Source organism: Dermochelys coriacea, chromosome 1 (genome assembly GCF_009764565.3).
Source record: "Dermochelys coriacea isolate rDerCor1 chromosome 1, rDerCor1.pri.v4, whole genome shotgun sequence".
NCBI classification, from domain to species: Eukaryota; Metazoa; Chordata; order Testudines; family Dermochelyidae; genus Dermochelys; species Dermochelys coriacea.
This window is the reverse complement of record NC_050068.2, coordinates 9,333,778-9,357,455: the sequence shown is the minus strand read 5'-3', so window position 1 is coordinate 9,357,455 and position 23,678 is coordinate 9,333,778. Positions and strand designations below refer to the sequence as shown.

General features: G+C 43.6%; 1 protein-coding gene across 3 annotated transcripts in view; it reads left to right on the top strand.

Moving 5' to 3' along the window:
* Positions 1-23,678, top strand: part of PGM2L1 (phosphoglucomutase 2 like 1) — a 94,210-nt gene that overhangs the window by 45,995 nt on the left and 24,537 nt on the right. For all 3 annotated transcript variants that reach the window (XM_038403982.2, XM_038403971.2, XM_038404007.2), the window contains 3 exons: positions 13,564-13,670; positions 20,515-20,599; positions 22,532-22,615. In XM_038403982.2, coding sequence (XP_038259910.1) covers positions 13,564-13,670; positions 20,515-20,599; positions 22,532-22,615 — 276 coding nt within the window. The remainder of the gene's footprint in view (positions 1-13,563; positions 13,671-20,514; positions 20,600-22,531; positions 22,616-23,678) is intronic.

The following is a 23,678-nucleotide window of genomic DNA, read 5'->3' as shown; positions in this document are numbered from 1 at the left end:
TTCCATTCTGGATGCCAATTGGCGCTGGGCAGGGGAGGATAATACCCGGACTCCTTCGCCCCTGACTGATCCTGATTGGAATCCCAATATGACCGACCAAATGGGCCTTTTGAAGGCTGGTAAAAACAGCTTTTTGGAGGCTATACGCAAAGCTGGTAGTAAATTGGTCTAAAATTCGTGAATGCCAGCATGATCTTAATGAGCACCCCTCCGCCTTTTTGGCTCGGTTGTCCAAACAGGTTTGCGCATATGGGGGTGGTATAAACCCTGAGGCAGAGGAAAACCGTCCTATGATGATTTCTTTTTATGTCGATCAAGCAACATCAGATACAAAAAAAGTATTTCTCTAAACATGTTCCCAATTGGCCGGGAAAGCCCTTACACGAAGTAGTGCGCCTGACCACTTTTGTGTTCAATAGTAGAGATGAGGAAAAGGCAAAAGAAAAGCGTAAACAGAAGAAGGAAGAGGTTAGTATGCTGGCAGCAGCATTGCAGGTACCCTTTGGCAACCAGCCCTGGCAGGGTCGGAACGGTTCAGGAGGGAGGGGTCGTGGGCGAGGAATGGGTCTGGGAGGAGCATGGAACGGGAAGGAACGGGAACTGCAACTACTGCAAACAACTTGGATGTTGGAAAAGAGTGCCCCCTGCTTCCCCGAGAGGCTCCTTGGAAAAGTCAGGTAGAGCCTAATTCTTCCTTTCCCCCTAACGCTCCTCAAGACCTTGTTGACCCCCAGTGACTAGAGGCGGAGATTTTGGGAACCTTGGGAGAGTTGGAATGGGATTTCGGGTTACAGATGCAAATTTATCTAAAAATTGGGGAACAGCTTGTGCCTTTTTAATAGATACTGGTGCCACCCTCTCCACTTTAACTTTTGTTCTGGGCTCTCTTTCTGATACCAAAGTTTGGGTGCAGGGTATAGAGGGCAATCCATGCCCGGCTCCCCTATCCTACCCTGTCCCTAGAATCATAGAATCATAGAATATCAGGGTTGGAAGGGACCCCAGAAGGTCATCTAGTCCAACCCCCTGCTCAAAGCAGGACCAAGTCCCAGTTAAATCATCCCAGCCAGGGCTTTGTCAAGCCTGACCTTAAAAACCTCTAAGGAAGGAGATTCTACCACCTCCCTAGGTAACGCATTCCAGTGTTTCACCACCCTCTTAGTGAAAAAGTTTTTCCTAATATCCAATCTAAACCTCCCCCATTGCAACTTGAGACCATTACTCCTCGTTCTGTCATCTGCTACCATTGAGAACAGTCTAGAGCCATCCTCTTTGAAACCCCCTTTCAGGTAGTTGAAAGCAGCTATCAAATCCCCCCTCATTCTTCTCTTCTGCAGACTAAACAATCCCAGCTCCCTCAGCCTCTCCTCATAAGTCATGTGCTCTAGACCCCTAATCATTTTTGTTGCCCTTCGCTGTACTCTTTCCAATTTATCCACATCCTTCCTGTAGTGTGGGGCCCAAAACTGGACACAGTACTCCAGATGAGGCCTCACCAGTGCCGAATAGAGGGGAACGATCACGTCCCTCGATCTGCTCGCTATGCCCCTACTTATACATCCCAAAATGCCATTGGCCTTCTTGGCAACAAGGGCACACTGCTGACTCATATCCAGCTTCTCGTCCACTGTCACCCCTAGGTCCTTTTCCGCAGAACTGCTGCCGAGCCATTCGGTCCCTAGTCTGTAGCGGTGCATTGGATTCTTCCATCCTAAGTGCAGGACCCTGCATTTATCCTTATTGAACCTCATTAGATTTCTTTTGGCCCAATCCTCCAATTTGTCTAGGTCCTTCTGTATCCTATCCCTCCCCTCCAGCGTATCTACCACTCCTCCCAGTTTAGTATCATCCGCAAATTTGCTGAGAGTGCAATCCACACCATCCTCCAGGTCATTTATGAAGATATTGAACAAAACGGGCCCCAGGACCGACCCCTGGGGCACTCCACTTGACACCGGCTGCCAACTAGACATGGAGCCATTGATCACTACCCGTTGAGCCCGACAATCTAGCCAGCTTTCTACCCACCTTATAGTGCATTCATCCAGCCCATACTTCCTTAACTTGCTGACAAGAATGCTGTGGGAGACCGTGTCAAAAGCTTTGCTAAAGTCAAGAAACAATACATCCACTGTTGAGCTTGATTCTTTAAACCATGTCCCTGTTGAGCTTGATTCTTTAAAGTTGTCACATAGATTTTTTTTTTTTTTTTTTTTGTAATGCTAGAGGGCCCCGCGAACCTTCTCGGGCGGGATGTGCTGAGCAGACATATATTGCACACATGTCCGTCCCGGACTCGGCTGTTGCTTATCTTATGGCATCGGTTACCCCTGTTCCTGATGTCCCCTCTGAATTATCCAGTGTTCTCCACGGTTTGTGGAGCACGACTTCTACCAATGTAGGCCTTCTTAAATCAGCGTTCCAGTTATTCTGGAAACAAGGGATGGACTGCCTCCCTCTGTAAAACAATACTCCTTGCCGAGGGAGGCGGAAGAGGACATTTCACTTATTATTGACGGCTATTTGACTCGGGGTTCTAGTCCCCTGCAGTTCGCCCTGTAATACTCCCATTCTTCCTGTAAGGAAGCCTAAACCGGGACCGGATGGGCGTCCAGTCTATCGGTTTGTTCAGGATTTACGGGCTATAAATGGTTATGTTATAGCCCCCCATCCAGTTGTCCCTGATCCGAGCACCATTCTAACACTGATTCCTCAGTCGGCCACTTGTTTTACTGTCGTAGATTTGTGTGCGGCATTTTTCAGTATCCGTTTGCACCCCGATTCTCAATATTTGTTTGCGTTCACCTGGAAGGGCCAGCAGCTAATGTGGACGCGTCTTCCCCAAGGGTTTTCAGGATCCCCCACTATTTTTTCCCGGATTCTCACCGAGGATTTAAAAGATATTGTCTTGCCTAGTTTGTCTATCCTAGTTCAATATGTGGATGATTTAATTGCTGTCTCTGGTTATAATGCATGTTTAATTGACTCTGTTGTTTTGCTTACTGCCCTAGCTGATAAGGGTCATCGTGCATCTCCATCCAAATTGCAGCTGTGCAAAGATCAGGTAATTTATTTAGGCTTTGTGATTCAGCCCGGAGAGCGTTTGCTCTCTCCTGACAGGGTGCAGGTAATTCGGGATTGCCCATGCCCGGTTACAAAAAAGCAGTTACAGGCTTTCCTGGGGGCTGCTGGGTTCTGTCGACCCTGGATAGTGGCCTTTGGGGAACTGGTCAAACCCCTAGTCCAAGCCACCACAACATCAACCCCCGATCCGGTCTCCTGGATGTGGAAGCCACTTTTGAATCCACCAAGAAGGCTCTGATCTCTGTGCCCGCCTTGGGATTCCCGGATTACGGTAAACCATTTTCTCTTTTCACTCACAAACACCATGGGGTGGCCAGCGGCGTCCTTTTGCAATACTTGGGGGATCACCCACACCCCATAGCCTATTACTCAGTGAGCTGGACTGTCATTTGGGGCTCTGTCTCCTGTGTACGATCCATTGCCATTGTCATGGTTGAACAGTCACGATCTATTGTTTTGGGGCACCCTCTGACTGTCTGGGTCCCTCACCAAGTTGAAGTTCTCTTAAAACAACATTCTACACAGGCATTGTCTCCACAGTGGGCTCATAAATATGAACTAATCCTGTTGGCTGTTGACGACGTTACTTTACGCCACGGCAAGTCCTCAATCCACGATGCTACCCCTCCCGGAAAATGGTACCCCTCACCATGTATGTATGGATGTCATCGCGCAAGATGGTAAGCCTCGCCCGGATTTAGCTGACTCTCCTTTAACCAAGTCCGATTTACTCCTTTTCACCAATGGGTCCTCGTACTATTTAGATGGCCACCGGGTCTCGGACTATTCAGTTACCTCTCAGGCAGACGTTGTCGAGGCTGCCCCCCACCATCTTCCTTCAGTGCCCAGGGTGCAGTTATACGCGCTTACCAGGGCTTGTTTGTTGTCTTCGGGAAGGACTGTTACTATTTACACAGACTTCGGTGTTTGTCATGCTACGGGCCAGCTATGGAAACAGCGAGGATTTTTAACCTCCTCAGGCACAAAAATTGCTAATGGCCCTCTAATTTCTGCCCTTTTGGATGCCATTCAGGCCCCTTGCCAGGTGGCGGTGGTTCACTGTTACGCGCATAGGCAGCTCAACACTTTTTTGTATCCCAGGGCAACGCATTAACTGATTCAGCCGCAAAGGCTGCAGCTCTACAGCCCCTCCTGGTTTCGGCTTCCCTCTCCCTGGATACGCCCTTCCCGCCTGCTGACTGGACGCTGTTGTATGCTGACGTATCTTCGGAGGAGCTTCGAGACTGGAAATGCTGGGAGGGATCTGAGGGCCCCGATAAGGTTTGGCGAATTGGGAACAAACTTATTCTCCCCCGTCATTATCTACTTCCAGCTGCTTATTATTTTAATTCCTTGAGTCACGCTGGTATCCAGGGCACAGCGGCTGCTATACTAAAATCTTGGGCGGCGCCCCAAGTTTATCCAGCGGTGAAGTGGGCTCTTGGCTCCTGCCCTACTTGCCTGGCCTTCTCTGCTAAGACTCGGCTTGATGCCAACTCGAAGCAGGGGAGACCCTGGGCAAACTTCCTGTTTCAACGCTTGCAGATGGACTATGCAGAAATGCCTAAAAGCTCAGGGTTTCACCACCTCCTTGTTATAGTGGATCAACTTTCCGGATGGCCTGAAGCAATACCAACCAGAAAGGCAGACGCAAGATCTGTGGTAAAGTTTTTAATGAAAGACATTGTACCCAGGTTTGGTGTCCCTGAAGTCATTGATTCCGATCGGGACTCACACTTTATTGCAAAGATTTTGGAGGAATTGTACCAGTGCTTGGGGATTATCCAACAATTACATACTCCGTACCACCCCCAGTCTGCAGGTCAGGTGGAACGCATGAACCGAACAATAAAGACAATGGTAGCGAAGTTCTATAAGGAGACCGGACTTAAGTGGCCAGATGCCTTGCCTATAGTCTTATGGCACATAAGATGAACCCCATGCATGCCCGTAGGCCTGTCCCCGTTTGAGGTGGTGTTTGGGAGACTGTTTTAGTCCCAGGAACTTATGTTCCTGCACATTCTAGCCTCTTGAATGGAGATGAAACTTTGGCCAGATATGTTGCCAGACTGCAAAAGGAGCTGACTGACAACCATTCTGAAGCTCAGTTGTTTCAAACCGCACCCTTAGGATTACAGGTTCATTCTTTTAACCCAGGGGACTGGGTAATGGTAAAAAAGATCCCCCGCACCGAACCCCTGGAGCCCCAATGGGAGGGGCCGTACCAGGTTCTGTTATGTACTTATTGTGCTTTAAAAGTTGCAGGTGAAGGTTCCTGGATCCATCATAGCTACGTTAAGTTGGCGCTGGGACCCCCACCTGACCTCAATAAGCCATCGGACGAGCCACTTCACGAATGAACGCCACTACCAACCCATGGACTGAGCTTTCCAGCTATTGGGACCTTTACAGCCCACCAGGACTTCTTGTGTTCCTGTTGATTGGACTTACATTGGTGGTGGTGTTTTTTTGTACGGTACAGAGGAGGATACCGACATTGGTATGGTTTGCCTGGGGGGATCCTCTCCCTATTCCCAAGTCCAGTACAAGGATGGGAGGGCAATAGCTTCTTGAATTTAACCCACGCTATAAAACAGGGTGTGAATCGAACGCAGTGTTTGGATTTGTATTCATACTCCCACATGTTTGGGTCAGGCGTCCTGTTGGTAGGGGTACCTATCCCTTTTAATCGAACACTCCAAGCTAAGCTGTGGGCAAACACTACATTTAACTGGGATGTTACGATTCAAAGATGGTCTATTGATATGGTGGCCCAGGGTAATTATGCTTTATGTGCATCACGACATAAGAGCTTGGAAAATACAGTTTTTGTGGGAAATTTTGTGGGGTGCAAGGGCACCACCCAGATCAGCTCTGGTGCGGCAGGCCCCTCCACCTACTCCGTGGCCCCGTGGCCAGTTCCTGAGGGGTCTGGCTGGTATTAGTTATGCAATCACACAGGTTCTCCTGGCAGAATGGTGTGGTACATGTACCTTAGGGGTTATAGTACCCGCAGTGACAGTACACCAGACCCTGACCCAGGGAGAGATCCACAATCTAGTATGGAGAAACCAACGAAGTATTCCTTTAAACCCTCTTTCACAATGGCCCACAAGCTTTCACTTCTTTGTGCATTGGTTTCTGCCATGGTTAGGAGTAAGCGAGCTAGAAAAAGCTATAGTTAACATTTCAGCTGCTTTGGAATTAATGGCAAATGCTATTGCAAACGCCTTATCTGCCCTTCAAATTGAAGTAACTCAGTTATCCCAAATTACATTGCAAAACCGCCAAGCACTGGACTGTCTCCTTGCAAACCAGGGTGGGGTTTGTGCTCTGGTTAACTCAAGCAGTTGTGTATTTGTAAATCAGCACCACAGGGTGGAAACTGACATCCCTACATCCTCATGCAGCAGGCAGCCCCATTCCACCATGTCAGCCTCGACAATATCAGCGCTGGATTCCAGGAGGTCTGGAACTGGCTCACCTCATGGCTACAAGATGTGTGTGCTTGGGGATGGTGTATTTTGTATTTAATTCTTTTGGCTGTTGTTGCTTTTGTGGTGTTTTTTGTATGCCTACAATGTTGTAGTATGTGCTGTCGGCAACTGCTAACCCAGCCCCGATATAACTTACTGACATACAAAAGAAAAGGCGGGCTGTTAAGGAAAAGTTAGTATATGTGACTCCATTTTGGTTTGGGGCCCACCATTGTCTAAAAACAAGCACATCATGCACCAGGAGGAGTGTTCCTTAGATACTGCCTTGACTCCCGGTTTCTGTTCTTTGTTCCTAACTCCCTGCCTCCTGGCCTTGTGATATGGGCCTCCCATCCTGATAAGAAAGGTTACTGATGCATTGCTTTAGGACCATGTTGTGTAGTTGAAGTAACAGTTTAGTACGGGGAATGTACCTAGCAGGGATAGGTGGTAGATAAGGAAAGGGTTTGTCTATTGGCTAAGATTTCTGATGCACAAGGGCAACATGCTTTGCTAAAAGATGTACAGTCTTGGTATAACCTGCATTTGGGATCCCCTTCTGACTAGCAGGGGGGTACCATGCTCGAACGTAATAAACTTAGTATCTTTGGGAGCTCTGCAGTTGTAGACTTTGTTCGTGTGCCTCAGCCTAGACTTGAGCTGCGCGTGACCTATCCGGTATAATGCGCAACAATACTCCACATAAATTCACACTGCAGTCAAGAGGATGAGAAAGATAAAAGCTGTGTGAACAGAACATACTGAGCATCAGATAAGCATGTTAACTAGCCAGTCAGAAATCCTGTGCCTGAAATTTGTGCTGGCTTGAACTATCCTGAGCTTGTTAGCATCTGTGCTGTGCCAGTTTTTGCATGGGGGAGGGAGGGAAGCTGATATACAGAACCCTGAACATATCAGAGTTTTTGAAAAGTTCAAGGGAAATCTCAGTCCAAAGACTGCAGAGGCAAGAATCTCAGGATTTATAAGTGTGAAATGGAAATTATGCGTCATTGTGTCAGTTATGCAAAGATGGGCATTTTACCTCTCAGTTTGACTAAAATAAATGTTAGACTTTGTCTCTGCATTAGTCTTCCAATCTGTTGGGGCCTGTAGGAGCTATTTTAATATAATGCAAGCAATAATACATGGTGTTGCTGACCTGCCTATGTGATCTAGCTTGGGTGGATGGAGTCAGGTTTAAATAAGCTTTGCTCATTTCTCTTTGACATTTTCCAGTGGTTCATGATCACCCTATTCACAGCTAAGTGCAAATCTTTAACGGAAGTCGAATGAGGCTCAATCTTGACATTGCTTCTGTTCAGCATTTGAGAAGCTTCAGAGGGTGACTGAGATGCCATGGCCTATGATTCCATCAGTATGCAGAAAGAACGTAACTTTCTTCTTAGGGTATGTGTTTGTGTGAATCCCACTCTGGATGCACATGCACATTGTGTGCACAGGATTGGGATCTGTGAATAGCAGTGTCAATTGGGCCATGCCTGGCAGTGAATGTTACTTAAAGGGCAAAGCAGCTGTAACCATCCCTCTCTTCTCTTACCACCAGTGGTGGTAAGATGGAACAAGCTGTGTCAGCCCAAAACCCCTTAGCAGAACTACTCTGATAAATTGGGATTAATTCCCTTCAAATAGCCCCCCCCCTTTGATTTGAGTTACCAAAAACCCACAAAAGATTTAAATTTAAAACTTTTCCTCAGCTCTTTGCATCCTTGTCTGGGCCTAAAATGGTAGATTCAAAATCCTTTGGTTTCAAACAGTGTCTGTTCTGCCAAGGGACTCATTCCTGTTACAGACTGCCACAGCAACTGTCTTTATCTTGGTGAGATCCATGTGCCAGATTGTCCTGGTTGAAAAGGAACTGCGTTATACCGAGCAGCAAAGTCCAGAGACGCTCGGCTTAAGCTATGCTTTCTCAAACAATCAGTAAGGGAATTCAGACACAATCAAGGATCCACCTCCAAATGGATCTAATCTCTTCTATGTCCCAGTCTACTGGTGCCCCTGATATGGGACCTCTGAAGACCACCTTAGTACCAACAGCCACTTAGGCATAGAGGACTAGTACCACCACCTCACTGAGGCAAGGGAAATCTGAACATCGGGATAGATATGGCTCCTTGCACTGACCCCCCTTCTTCCCACAAGAAGTTCAAACCCTTGCTCTCCTCCCAGAAATGGAGCACTAATCCCGCTTGTTCAATAGAGCCAGCATCATCTGCCCCTATCTCCAGCTCACCATTGAAGAGGCATAAGTCACTTGGTGCCTACACCTGACAATATTAGTGGCAATCGGCCATTGGCACCTGCATAGACACTCTACTGTCACCAGTACAGACAATGGAAGCGTTAATGGTACTGGAATGTTAGAGGAAGATATGTCATGTCTCTGACATCACCCTCAGCACCGAAGACACTACACTTGGCTCTCCAGCATTAGGGTACAGAAGTCACCTCAAAGATTGGCACCACCTCTGGAGGAGGCTTATCGCTCATATCCATCACCAGGGACATACCTTCTCTCCGCTGTCTAGCAGGGAGTCTTCTCTTTAGTCCTAAAGCACAAAGGAAGGTCTCTGCCTAAATACAGAGACACTCACTTCAGAGCCTGGACTCATCTGTCTTAGCCATGGTAATGGTCTGGTCAGCCTTACCAGACAGAACCAGCTTTATCGCTACAATGCTCCACCTTAGCAATAGGAATATACTGGGGATCTAAATCTAGAGCAGCCAGGAGCCAATCTCCCTCCTACCACTTAAGCAAATATAGGTCACATTCCCAGAACAGGCAGGTCTAAAGCATCTTGAGCAACACCCTCCTTAATCTTCTCCCAGAGACACATCGCTGTCCTCTCCTGACGAGTTTCTTCAACTCCTGGACTGATTTCTGATGACTTTAGAGCATTCCATGAAGCTGCTACTCTCCTATTGCAGAGACACTCAAAATAGAGACCCAATAATTGAAGCAAAAGCTTGTGAGCTTTTTGAAACACTCCTTGAAGAATTGCACTGTGAATTAATGAAGGCATCTTAGAACCAACCTAGACCCCTGTGGCAGATATCAGCAACTTTACCACCAACAGCTAAGAGCAGAAATGAAGTATCAAGTACCACAAAATGGCTGGAGCATCTTTGCATCTGTCCAACACTGGATTCTTTAGAGGTCTCTGCAGTCCAGGAAAAGACCAGTGTGCAAGCACACAAGTAAATTAGCTGCCATTGAAAGAGAGGCTTATTTGTCAGCAATACTCAATTTGCTCATTGCAGTTATCAAGCCTTATTTACAAAATACCCTTTCCTAAATCAGATAATTGTACCCCCTTCTTGGCTGAACTTCAGGAATCCAGAGTTAAAAGCCATCATTGCTGAAGGCCAGCTTGTGGCAAAAGCATCTTTACAGGCAGTCATAGATCCCTGGCCATGGTGGAGACTCTGCAGAGAATCATGATTACAGGCCTCTGGAATCCCTTGGGAGCTGCAAAACAAAGTTGAGGACTTACTTAAGGGTACAGACCCTTATGTATGCACATACAGATGATGCAGTTACATTCCCTAAAAGGCATCTAGGCTACGCTTTGCTCATTGGGTCTCTGCATCTCTACCCCAAATTGCAATCTTTAATACCAAGGGCAATCCATACAGAAGACACCTGCATACCCTCAGCAATGGTTTTCTGCATACTCACCTGGAAAGAAGTAGAGCTTCTCTTGGAGGAGACCATCTTTCTCATTTCTGGTTAACTTTCATCTGCTTTTCAGACAGCAGGTTTGATACCCATCAGACAAGCAATCCCCAAATCCTACCTTTTAGATGCTGGCTTGCTTTCTTCCATCAGGCTTGGTCTGCTGTAAAAGAAGTGCTGAAAGTTGTCGCATAAGGCTATTCCATCCAGTTTGTCCTTTCCTCCTACCCATCCCTCTTCAGAGACCTTTCTGATGAAAATAAACTAAAAGTGGCTTCTCTGATTCCTTTAGGAGAGGTACCTTTTTGGAATTCAGTGGAAGTTTTTTGTTCTTGATATCTCCTTATTCCAAAGAAGAAAGGGGGGCCTTGTCCAATCCAGTTTTGAGATTCAGAATGGTAATTGTTGCTGCCATATGTTCTCTTCATGCTCAAGATTGGTTTGTGGCTCTGCCTTCACAGCACTCAATTTCATATCTCAATCCATCCAACCTACGGTGGGTCATCTAGAATTCACAGTAGGGCCCAGTCATTACCAATATGAAGTGCTGCTGTTTGGTCTCTCCACAGCAAAAATATTTTATAAAATGCCTAATTGTTGTGGCAGCACATCTAAGGAGACACAACATTCACATTTTCCAATCTGGATGATTGGCTGAATTCAGACAGCTGAGAGGCATGGTAAACTATGAAAAATCTACCTACGTATCAGAGTTTTCAGAAACATTAATCTATTCAAAATCAGCAAAAATATATTTTCCCAAGTACAGATTTTGCTCTATCGAGGCGATTGACATCACAGAAAAAACCTGCTACAAATTTGCACATATGTGACATTACGAATCAGACTTCACCTACATGCATTAAAGGCTGTCTAAGGTCAATGTATCTCACTGCAAAACATCAAATAAGCATGCCAGTTCTACTCCGAGCTCCCAGTCTGTCAGTACCAAACAGGTGGTTAGACCAGCTGGTCACCTTCTCCACACTACTGCTACAAAGACATTGATCGCAGATGCATCAGGAACAGGGTGCAGTGCATACCTGGACCACCTCCATATACAAGGACCTTGGTCCCAAAAGGGCATGAGGCTACGCATAAAAAATTGTCATGATCTACCCCTTTCTGGGCACACCCCATATTTATCAGGGTCTGTGGATCACTAGTGCAGCCTTTTTACCTTCCTAGTCATTTTAACCTAATATTTATAGGCACGTATCCTGCCTTGGCTGCTTTTCCTAATTCTGTTTTCGAGGGCCCTGCAGCTCCCTTCCAAAACCCACCAACTGACTATACTTCCAATTGCTTGGTTTGATAAACAGTACATTTTATTTAACCGAGCAGACATAACACAAACAAAACGATGGTCAGTATCCTTTCTAGTTCTTACACTGAAAGGGACATCCTAAGCTTCTGAGAACCTAGTGGAGATTTCTCTCCTCACCCAGAACCCAAAGACTCTTCTCTCCCTCTCTCCAGGAGTCAACTGCTAATCCTACAAATTAACCCCCCCCCCTTCCGGCCAACAAATTACAAGATGTCATGGCTGATCCTTCCCACAATATTCCGTAAAGATAAGGTGGTGGTTGAGACCTCATCCCAAATTTATTCCTGAACTTGTCACACTTATTTGAACCAATCTACCTGTCTTCATTCCAAAACCCATTCCTCTCCAGTGGAGTAGAAATTCCCCCGCTTTAGATGTTTTTCGGACTGGGATAGGACGGAGCCCTTCAGACACTTCCAGTCTTTTTTTTTTTTTTTTGGGGGGGGGAGGGTTTGCCATTTCTCATGCTTCTAAGGGACATGTAGTTTCCCAGATAACTGAACCTAAACGGATTACAGTGCATTTCAGGCTGCTATCACATGGCTGGTATCAAAGCTTATTCCACTAGAGGGCAGACTGCCTCTTTTGTGTGCTTTAGAAACTGCCACATAGCTGAATTTTGTAAGGCAGTTAGTGGCAAGCAGGACTCCTCAATCCCACCTTCCAGATGAGACTCTGCTTATCGGTCATTTAGAATTGGAGATGCATCTTAGCTGACATCTTGAAGAATCACAGTTACTATAAGTTTCAGAGTAGCAGCCGTGTTAGTCTGTATTCGCAAAAAGAAAAGGAGTACTTGTGGCACCTTATAGACTAACAAATTTATTATAGCATAAGCTTTCGTGAGCTACAGCTCACTTCATCGGATGCATCCAATGAAGTGAGCTGTAGCTCACGAAAGCTTATGCTCTAATAAATTTGTTAGTCTCTAAGGTGCCACAAGTACTCCTTTTCTAGTTACAATAAGTAAGTAACCATTCTGTCTTCTAGTGCAGGCAGTGCCATCTCCCATATCTTCCACTGTCTGAAGGAAATCGGAAGCTTTGAGAAAAGTAGTTGGTTCAAGCATGATCCATTAAGATGGTGACGTTATAGGAAAACACTTTGGAATCGGCAGCTTTACATTCTCATTCTAAGAGAGGGCCACTCACCACTGGGGATCAAAATAGTGATTACTGAATACATCAGTGCTCCTAGATATAGTTGCTACACAGCAACAATTGCCATAAACAACTTCTAATATCTAAATGATAAATAACTCAATATTCAGACCGTCCTAGACCTACTTTTAATTTTAGCATTATCAGTAGTAAATATCCTATTAAAGATAAACGGTGAACTAAAAACACTTATAGGATAACTGCTTCACCATTGGGAGTAGGTGTGTAAATCCACTTGTAATGAAAGACTGTTGTGTACGGAGTCACATTTTCTAAAGTAATTTGCAGTGTTGAAAGGATAATTTGCTTTAGGTAAGAAGTGAGAACTAGTACATATTCTGTTCTGTAGATTGTGCTCTGAAGACTTAAGTGAACCACTTATATAACAGTCTGTGTGAATTATTCCGATTTTTCTTTTATGAATTGGTTCATTATTTACAATTAATGTTGTATCCTGTGGATTAATCTCAAGTGTTTGCTGCTTCAAGAATTTGTTACCTAATTTTGTATCCATTCTGTCTGGTTATCTGTTTCTGCTCCCTGAGTAGATTCTCATGGGTATTTGCAACCTTTCTCTTCCTGTGAACACTCTAGGAACAAAAATGTACTCGTACTTCAAACGCCATTAAAGCAGATTTTCTGTCTATTTGAACCAGTGTTTATTCATACTTATTTTTTATCATTAAAATTTTATTACCAACTCTAGTGAAGCAAAAGTCTTTTCCCCATTATTGTGGCATAATGAATTCTAAACAGTCATCTTTGAGCTGTGTGTGCAGTATAATGGAGCTAACTCTTCATGCTTCTGTTTTGCTGCAGGGAATGTACAAATACCTTGAGAGGTGTTTTTCAGACTTCAGGCAGAGAGGCTTCGTTGTTGGATATGACACACGAGGTCAGGTGACCAGCAGCTGCAGCAGTAAGAGGTATGAGGATTGATTCCATTTGAAAGACTAGAATTTGAAGTGTGGCTTGGAATGTTTCTCTTCATATGGGGAATTTATCAGGAATTTAGTGTATTATCTATTTATATTTCTGTAGTGCCTAAGTATCTTAGTCATGGACCCCTCGTGCTAGGCGCTGTACAGACCCATAACAAAGACAGTCCTTGCCCCCAAAAGAGTATACTGTCTAAATGCACAAGCACTCTAAACATTAAGACAGTCCCATGATGCAGAAATCACAATATCTGCGTGGGACTTAAGTGTGAAAGCAGACTTAAAATGCTAAGCCCTTAGCTTGAATACATCAAAAAAGTGCATGACTGATTATCAATGTGTCTGTACTGAGTTTTATTGCAAAACTGTAGTCCCAATTCTGTCAAACTGCACATGTGATTTAAACTTTCATGGTGGAAAAGGAGTAATTCCTCCTTCAATCCTATGTAACTATTGTGATACCTCTTGTAGCCTCATACGCTGATTTGTCTCAGCAGTATTCAGGCATTAACACACACTCTCACAAATTAGGAGTCTTTTCTAATTTCATGCTTAAAAAAATCCAAACTTCTCCAAATATAAAGGTGCTTGATGCTGCTGATTTTACTATAAAATAGCTCAGCCAGGCTGGTATAATACTTTAAAAAAAACATTTTAGTATCTTTGCCCGTTTTTTGGGTGTGTGTTTTTTGTTTTGTTATTTTTACCCCCCCTTGGGTAATATATGGTTTGAAATGCAGAGAAAGCATTCCTGTAACCTCATTAATTCTCACTTGATCATATTACTGCAACTCCTGCTTTACAGTATGTTACAGTACACTTACTATTATACTATCATGTGATTAAAAAATTAAATTCCACTTCACTGTTAAAAAATGAACAAAATAAACATGGTATGGATCCTTAATTTTCATAGCCTGCTTGTTCACTTACAATGACCACCCCCCTTCCCATCAGTTTTAATGATCAAAGTGCAAATAATTTTCTGGTTATAAATACCTGTGAAGTTGTAGTTTTAGAGACAAGAAACTGTCGATGAAATTGAACTAAAGTTCCCCCAGCCCTAATGAAAAGATTATTTTAAAATAAGTTGTCTGTCTGTCTGGCAGTAAAGCTAATGACTGTGTGAATTTCTGTAGCTGTTTTTAGACTGATTGGAATAAGGGAGATTGTTGGCCTACTGAAGTTTATTTTAGGAGTAGTATTTTGATCTACTTTATCAGAATCATCTGAAACTGCTGAACAGCATTAAAAACCGCCAATCTCTGTTGGTTACCAAGATCTATTTTTACTCCTTGAAAGGCTTTTTTTGTAGGAATTTGGCATTTTTGAAACCTGTACCATGGAGCTTAGATTTTTGCTTCTGTGATCAGATGTGTTTCTCAAACAACCAGAGGCTTTGAACCTTTGTATGGCTTTTGACTGTGACGTTGATTGCAAGGTGCTTTACAAGCAAATAAAATGACAAAACGCTGCTTCCAAGAGTTTACAATCTAATTATAGGCCTGTTGCAGTTAGTGAAAGGGTCAAACAGTGGACGGAAGTGGGAGACCAGTGAAATGAAGGTTACAATAATGTCATATGACTACTTAGGTTTGTTATGTGGACTTACTGATGGTTTTGTTATGTGTTACGTTCATGTTCATGTTCTATGTTAGATTCAAAGCTGAACATATAAATGGGGTCGATTTAATGAATGCTGTATGTATGTTTGTTATAATACACACACGAATGAGATTAAAGAGAGAATTAAAAATCAACATGCATGGAAAACACTTTATCCATTCCAAGATGATGTAAATTATGTATGCTGTATATCACAATTCTTTCACAATATGAAGAAAAAAGAAACCAAACTTCCCAGTGACATTGAATTCTTGAGTAAATGCAAGAAACGAAACATCATCCCTAGCGGAGTCACCATCTATAACCCTCTGATCCCTACATACAACTTCAAATATGCTGAACAGCTCTGCAGAAGGACTTCAGAAAAATCAAGGAACCATCTCCTGTACCTCACATCTCCAGAAGGAACTACCTCAAACAAGAAATCATCATATGCTTCCCACACACTGGAAGAAAGACCAAGGAAACCTGCCTGGAGATCATGCAAGAAACCTAAAATATCAAAAAACCTGATGACAGCTATCCAACACAAAAACAAAAAGGGGGAACCAACTACAACAACTCCACCACCCACGGAACACCATCTCCGAGAGAAACCAGGATTCACCACACGGATGCTAAGCGACACCTGTTACACATATAAAACTACACAGGATAGTTTCAGGGGACAAGACAAGATGTCACGTTTATTATAATAACACAATTTGATTTATGACCAATAACTAATACCTGTGTGTGTGTGTGTGTACACACACACAAATGTTCTGCAGCTGCTAGATAGTTACCAGTCCTGAATGTAGCTTGAGTTCGTGGCTTGGGTTAGTAGCTTGTGGCAGCTAACTGGCCAGGAAAGCCAGTCACAAGGAAAGGCTGGGTCTCTGTTGGGCATGCACCGATGCCCTTTCATGTTGGCAGCAGAATGTTACCCTCCAAAGTCTTCCATCTCATCCATGCTTTTTTGTAGGCTTTAGTTTGAATCAAGAGTCTATAGGTCTTGCTGTGTCATGCTGCCTCTGGGTTTGGTGTAATTGATTACCCGTCAATTGCAGACATGACTTTCAGCCTAGGACCTGGCTTCGATGTTTCTTCAATTGTACTTTTGTTCTTTTCTTTTTAGGGTGGACCCTTCTTGCTTTGTCAGGGCTGTTGTCTGCATCTTCAGCCGTTGGTGTTTACAGCTTATTTCATCAGGGCAGGCTGGGGCGGGAGGTTGATTCCATCATCCATACATACCTCATTCACACACCTAAACTAAACTAATAAGATTACAGCAGGGTTTTGCAAAAATGAAGTGAGCATTTTAAAATGGAGTTTGGGTTACAACATGGACAAGTGTAAGGAATGGCAAACAGTGAGCAGAAGTTACAATGTTGAAGCAGTGCAAGTTTTCAGTGATTTAAGCAGCAGTTGGATTGAAAGTGAAACTCAATTAGCCGGTTATTGGGGTACCTGGTTTTATGAATGAATGTAGTTTCATTCATAAAATTTTACTTATGAAGTTGTATTAATAAAAAGAACAATTAAAAACAATTTCATTGATCAGTTCTACACACCCTATCATTATCAACTTATCAAGAAAACCCTTAACTAGAGCCACATTCTCTGTACTTGCCAAGGAACTGATCTTCTGCTCCACCACAGAACCTGATACCATACTAATGTGGAGAACTAGAAGAATTCTTTCACAACGAAGACTACACCACCCGCAACTATCATGTTTCCACCAATTAGTCATAAGAAAAAAGAAACATCTGGCTGGACTCCTCATAGAGAACGAAACCACACACTGGATCATTACGTTGATTGCTTCAGGGAAAAAAAAATTGACTCTGAAATCGTTAACATCATGTCCACCACAATCTTGCCACTGCCGAGAGGATAGCTACACAGTCCATGAAATCCAACCACAAGATAGTGATCAAACCAGTAGATAAGAGGTGCTATCGTAGTTCTCAACCTCAGTGACTACATCAACAAGGCCAACCAACAACTCTGACATCACCTGCCATAAAGAAATCAAAGAAGATTGCACACTACAATTCACCCAGGAGTTTAAGGATATCATCAAATCCTTCCTTCCCCAAACAACTCCAAGAAAAACTACAACTTCACCCTTCATGAACCCTCTCCCCCCTCCCCCCAGGGACCTATTACATGCTTCCCAAGATACACAAATAAGATTAAGCTGCCTGGGTTTCCTTATCTAGCTACAACACTCCTACTGAAGGAATATCAGGACTCTCAGAAAACATCCTCAAACAGTTCACCACACAAAGGGCTGGTTTTCTGCAGGATATGCTGACTTCCACCAGAAACTCCATAACATTAACAGCCTCCTTCAGAACACTGCCCTTGTCACCATACATGTCACCTCCCTATCCATCAGCATCTGTCACTGCTGCCTGCCTCAAATATCTACAAGACTAATGAACAACTCTCCGATACCCACCTCAAACACATTCCCAAACTTATCCATTTCATCCTCACCTATAGTCATTTTACATTCAACAGACACTTTGCCCAAACCATGGGTGCTGGGATGGCTCCCAAATATGCCAGCTACTTAATGGGTCACCTTGAGGAAGAATTTCTGGACAACTGCACCATGAAATATATACTTGATGTGTTCATCTTCTGGACAGATGACCTAAATTTCCACCATAACTTCAACAACCATCTGTCAAACTCTCTACAAAACTCCCAAAGCAGTGTCAACTTCCTGGACCCCATGATCAACTTCAGCAACGGAACCCTACAAACACTATATACAAGAAACCTATGGATCACCACACTTAGGTTCACAGATCTAATAACCATCCCCCCACACCAAGAAATGTTATCTACAGCCAGGTAGTTAAGTATCCCAGAATATGCTCCAAGGAGAAAGTCCAAGACACGCCCTTAAACCACCTTCTCCAAACAAGGTATGACACTCTGTACCTCAAAGTATCACCCTGGAACCCCCATATTCACCACTGTGATGATGATATGGTATGTTTTGTACAAAGTATGCTTTGTGAGGTATCGTTTTGTAAGTCTTGATCTGCTGAACAATATCTGCTGAACCCAACTATTGGGTTGTATGTATTATCATTGTATGTGAATTTATGAAGTATTACTATATATGTTACTGACATATGTTGTGAGGTTGGGAACACCCACAGCCAGACTTCGTTATAACGAAGGGGAAGCCATCAATAGCCAGATGGCATTAATGGCTTATCAATACACAATCCAGTATCCTAAGACTTCTCGGAGAAGACACGTATGCCATGAGGGTGGACTAACCCATGTCACAACAAAGATCATTCCAGCAAGCTGGAAGAAAGTATAAAAGAGAGACAGTGACATCATCACTCGGCCTCTCTCTCTCCCCTCCCCCTCCCCAACTCAACACCTAGAAGAAGGTCTGAAGGACACAGACTTTGAACTGGGGAAATTTGGCTCCAGGCTGGAAGGTAGTCCCAGCCTGGGTACTGAGGAACTGTAACCTGCTTGTACCATCTGTCAGGGTGAGAAAAGCTGTTTGCTTCAACACTTGCTTAGACTAAAAGTTGAGGGTTTAGAAAGCATGTTTATTTTTTATTTTCTTGAGGTAACTATTTCTGATCTTTATGTCTACCGCTTATTATCACTTAAAATCTATCTTTCTGTAGTTAATAAACTTATTTTAATGTTTTATCCTTAACAATGAGTTTGTGTAAAGTGCTTGGGAAATCTCCTCAGGTTACAAAGGTGCATATCCACTTCCCTATGAAGAAGTGGTGAACTAATTGCAAGATGGTATGGTTCTGGAGTGTAGGACTGGAGCTGAGAGGAATTGGCTGGCGCCTCTCTATTGGTTCATTAGTGGTTGTGAGATCATTCATGTATCACTGTAGTTGGGTGTGTTCCTGCCTGTGGATGTCTCTGTAAGTGCAGTGCCTTTCAGAAGTTTGTAGCTTGACATCAGCATCACAATGTGAGGGGCAACTCAGCTTGGTGGGTATGGAGGACATCAGTAGTCCTGCAGTCCAGGTTGCACCCTGGGACTCCGTCACACAAGGACACTCCACCAGAGAAGTAGATAACATCATGGAAAAGGCCACCCAAATAGTCTATGGGAACTTAATTCGGTATGGGAAAAACCCTTCAGACCACATCCCTCTGTCTTGAGTTGTCACCCGCACAGGAAGACATACGGGTGTCGTCAGAGTTGCAGCCCATACTTGATGATGACCACATCATGAAAGAAATCTTTCTCAAACCCCCTTTTGTGTCCTTCAGTCAACCCCCACAACCTTTCTAAGCTCATCAGAAGGAAGCTCTCCACAGACCGAGACACACCATCTCAAAGTGGCATTAGACACTGACAGATGCAAAACCTGTAGACAGATTTCCATTCCTACAACAATCAGTTCTGCGCGCGCCCCCCACCACCACCAACGCACCTTTCAAGATCCATGAGTCCTTCACATGTCTTTCACAACATGGTATATCTCATCTAGTGCACTAAATGCCCCAATAGCAACTATGTTGGTGAAACCAGATGAGACTTTTTCAAATAAACTCACACTGAAAAATGTTAAGAAAAAAACACCATATCACCTGTGGGTGAACAATTGTCACAAAATGAATACTCTATATCTGACCTATCAGTCCTCATCCTCAAAGTAAACCTTCACAACACCTTCAAAATTTAATCCTGGGAGCTTAAATTCATAACTTAACTACAATGTGTAACCTACTAACCCTCTTTTGTCTTTTTTTTGGGGTGTTAACTGCCCACTTCACCCTAACTCTTATGTGAAACAATCTGTTCTACCTTGTGTTTAGCTGTGACAGTACCTTTCCCAGACCTGAAGAAGAGCTCTGTATAAGCTCAAAAGCTGGTATCTTTCACCAACAGAAGTTGGTCTGATAAAAGATATATTACTCCATCTCCTTGTCTCTCTAGCAGCTCCTTAAACACTCACTGTCATTCGAGCTTTTTAAGAACAGGTTAGACAAAGCACCTCTCAGGGTTGGCTAGATATACTTGGTCCTGCCCCAGTGCAGGGGGCTGGACTAGATGACCTTTCAAGGTCCCTTCCAGCCCTACATTTCTGTGATTCTAGAATAAGAATATCTTGAAAGAAGGCAGAAAAAGAACTTGTTCTTTGGATTGGGGCTTTTAGAGCAGTATTGCGGATAATAGGATTCACTGAATGTTTTTCCTGTTCAATAGACTTGCAAAGCTTACTGCAGCAGTCCTGCTTGCGAAAGGCATACCTGTGTACTTGTTTTCAAAATACGTTCCTACGCCCTTTGTGGTAAGTCTTTTACACTTCATTCTATCACAGCTAATGTTTTTAGCATTTCATCAAGGCTGTCATCTTAATTTTAGCTAAATATTTTTCTTGTCAGAAGGCCAGAACGTAAATGGAAAAATAGACTAGAGGTGGAACATTTGACTCCTTAGGAAGACTTAAGAAATCATAGGGCTGAGTTTGGTTTTGTTACGCTAGTATTAAATCCATAGTAACTCTATTGATTTAAGCATAGTAACTGCAGTGAGAAATGTATAACTTAGCAAAATTTGGCCCATAATCCAAGATGGAAAACCGGTCCCTTATAATTTTATTGTACAAATTATTAAACACATAAGTAGTTCTGTTGAGTTCAATGGTCTACTTGTGTTTGAGCATTCGCTGGACTGGGACCTGTAGACGCTTCCCAGGGGTAGGTAGAGGAAATGAAGGATTGTTCTCTGTAGTGTATTTTTAATTTTAAACTTCTAAATATCTCCAGCACTGGGGCTTCCACTTGGATCAGCATTTGTATTATGCCAGTTGTTTTAGTGACTTGGCCCCAGTTATGGGTATGACTGGTACTATGGGAAGAAATAACCTCATTAGGTTTCTCAGTTTCCTGAATTTTGCTAGTGTGTTTTTTATGAACTCCATTCCTTGTATATTGAATTTAGGTTGTTTGTGGTTGCTACCACCTGTGTATCTATAACCTTGGTATTCTCAATTTATTTAGTGGTTCTCAAACTTCTTTTTTTCCATGGACCACTTGAAAATTGCTGAGGGTCTCAGCAGACCACTTAGTGATCTTTCCAAATGTTGTTTGTACCATTAGCTAACTATTATAAAGCGCTTTGGATAAAAGCACTATATAAAAAAACTTAATAATTAACGTTTTTGTTCTACAAATAAATGCACACAACTCATATTTTAAAATCAGTAGTCTTACCTTTCTAATGTGATAGATGTGCCGTCTCTCCCCCTCCGTGGCACCCCCAAGCTGGGGCTGGGAAGGAGGGGGGTCTCTCCCCGATCACAGGAGCCCCTGAGCTGGAGCTGGGAAGGAGGGGGTCTCTCCCTGGCAGCCACAGCCCTGGAGCTGGGGAAAGTTGCCTCTTTCTCTGGCTGCTGCCGCCCTGCATGTCCCAAATTCCCCCCACCCCCTCTTCTCAACCCACTACCCCCTCCCACCTACCCCCTATTCCCCCAAGGCCACCACCTCACCTTACATGTGCATCTTCTCCAGGGTGCAGGCATCTAATTAGTGGAGCTACGCCTGTGCGGCTCCACTAATTAGATGGGTGGCCCTTCACTCTCTCAGATGGCTACCTTAGAGGAAACTATCCGCAGACCACCTGAATGGAGCTCATGGACTACTGGTGTTCTGCGGACTACAGTTTGAGAACCTCTGAATTCATTCCTCCATATTGAAGAACAAAATTACTATCGATCCATGATGGATGGCTTCTCTGCCTTCTGGATTGTGATTTTTATTTCTATAACTTTTTTTAAAATCTATTTTTAGCTGTATTTATTAGCTTACCAAGTGTTTTGGTGAAATCCTTCATGGATACAAATCGTTTTTGACTTCTTGATAATTGCGCCAGTCTTTTCTGTCCTCCTCCAATATGTGTAATCTAAAGTGAAGGCTGTTCTTCACCATAAGACATTAAAAAGTTGTGTGCCTGGGAGTACTTGCAGGAGATTATCTGTTTTGGAAGTTTATTATGGGAATGTTAATTTAGCAGAGTAACTCTGATCATGCTTTCTCTCACACAACCCATTCCTGATCACAAGAGACACAGTGTGCTGGTTGTCCGACTGTTCAAATGATATCTTTGAAATAGGCCTGTGAAATTTTAAGAACCTGTAATACTTACCCCTTAACTGACTTTATACCTTTATGTATTTATGTCAGCTCAGAAATAGTGAACTTAAATTGCTTTTGTCTTTCAGCCCTATGCTGTTCAGCAGCTCAAAGCTGCAGCTGGTGTAATGATCACAGCATCGCATAACCGTAAGGAGGACAATGGATACAAGGTAAGCCCTGTGCTTTTATTTTTGCAAATTTGTGACAGAAGTTTATTTACCAAGTATACAGTCTGTCACCTAGATGAAGGGATCTCACAACACAAATCTTTTGGCCTCAGAGTGTGGCCAACTCTTGCAGGTGGCTGTGCTGACAATTTTTCCTATAATACTTAATTAACTTTAGGAAAAACAAATAAATATGCACATATCCAAATTATTGTAATTTATTCATGTAGGGTTTTTTCAGACTCAGTAGTAAAAATAATATACAGTTGTCTCTGTTCTTTACTAGATATAAATAAAATAGAAACACATAGAAAGTGCTTTGGATGTTCTTGTCTTTGTTTCTTTTGCTTTTTAGGTTGCACTTTTTTTAATTCTAAGACTTGCTAGCTGGTAAGTCTTCTGCTGTGAAAAGTGATCTTTGTATGTTTAATATCGCTTTTCACAGCTGACTTACTCAGCCCCAGCAAGCCCTGGGACAAATTAAGCCCTGGATTGGGAGGGAGGCAGCGGGGCCCAGGAACAATGATGGGCGTGGTGAGCCTGGGGCCAGAGCCTGGAACCAGAGTCTGCCAGCGCATGGAGGGAGCCTGGAGCCCCTGGACGAAGCCTGCCTCCCCTACCCCCAGGAAGGTGTGGAATTCACCAGCTGCCTGTACCTCCAGCATTTGTGTCTCTGGAGGGGGGACAGGGCCCAACCCGCTGCTGGTGGCCCTGGGACTGGGGCCACTGCTTTGTGCCACACTCAGCCCAGGAGGCTGTGGCTGCAAGAAAAGGCCCTGGTGGCCACATTTGAGAAATACTGAGATGCTACAGCAACTGGCACTTTGTGAACATCTGATATACATGATTTCTTCTGGAGTTTTTCTATCTATACCCATTAGAAGGAAACATAGTTTCACATAATTGTTTGATCTATTTTATTGGCTTCTGAATTATACCCCCAGTTTTCTGAGAACAGAAGCAAGGAAGTTTCCACTTCAAGTCCACTATAGGTCTTGAATACAGATGAGGGGAAAGTTTGCAACACTGTTCCTCTGCCATTCATTACACATAGACTACGCAAGCA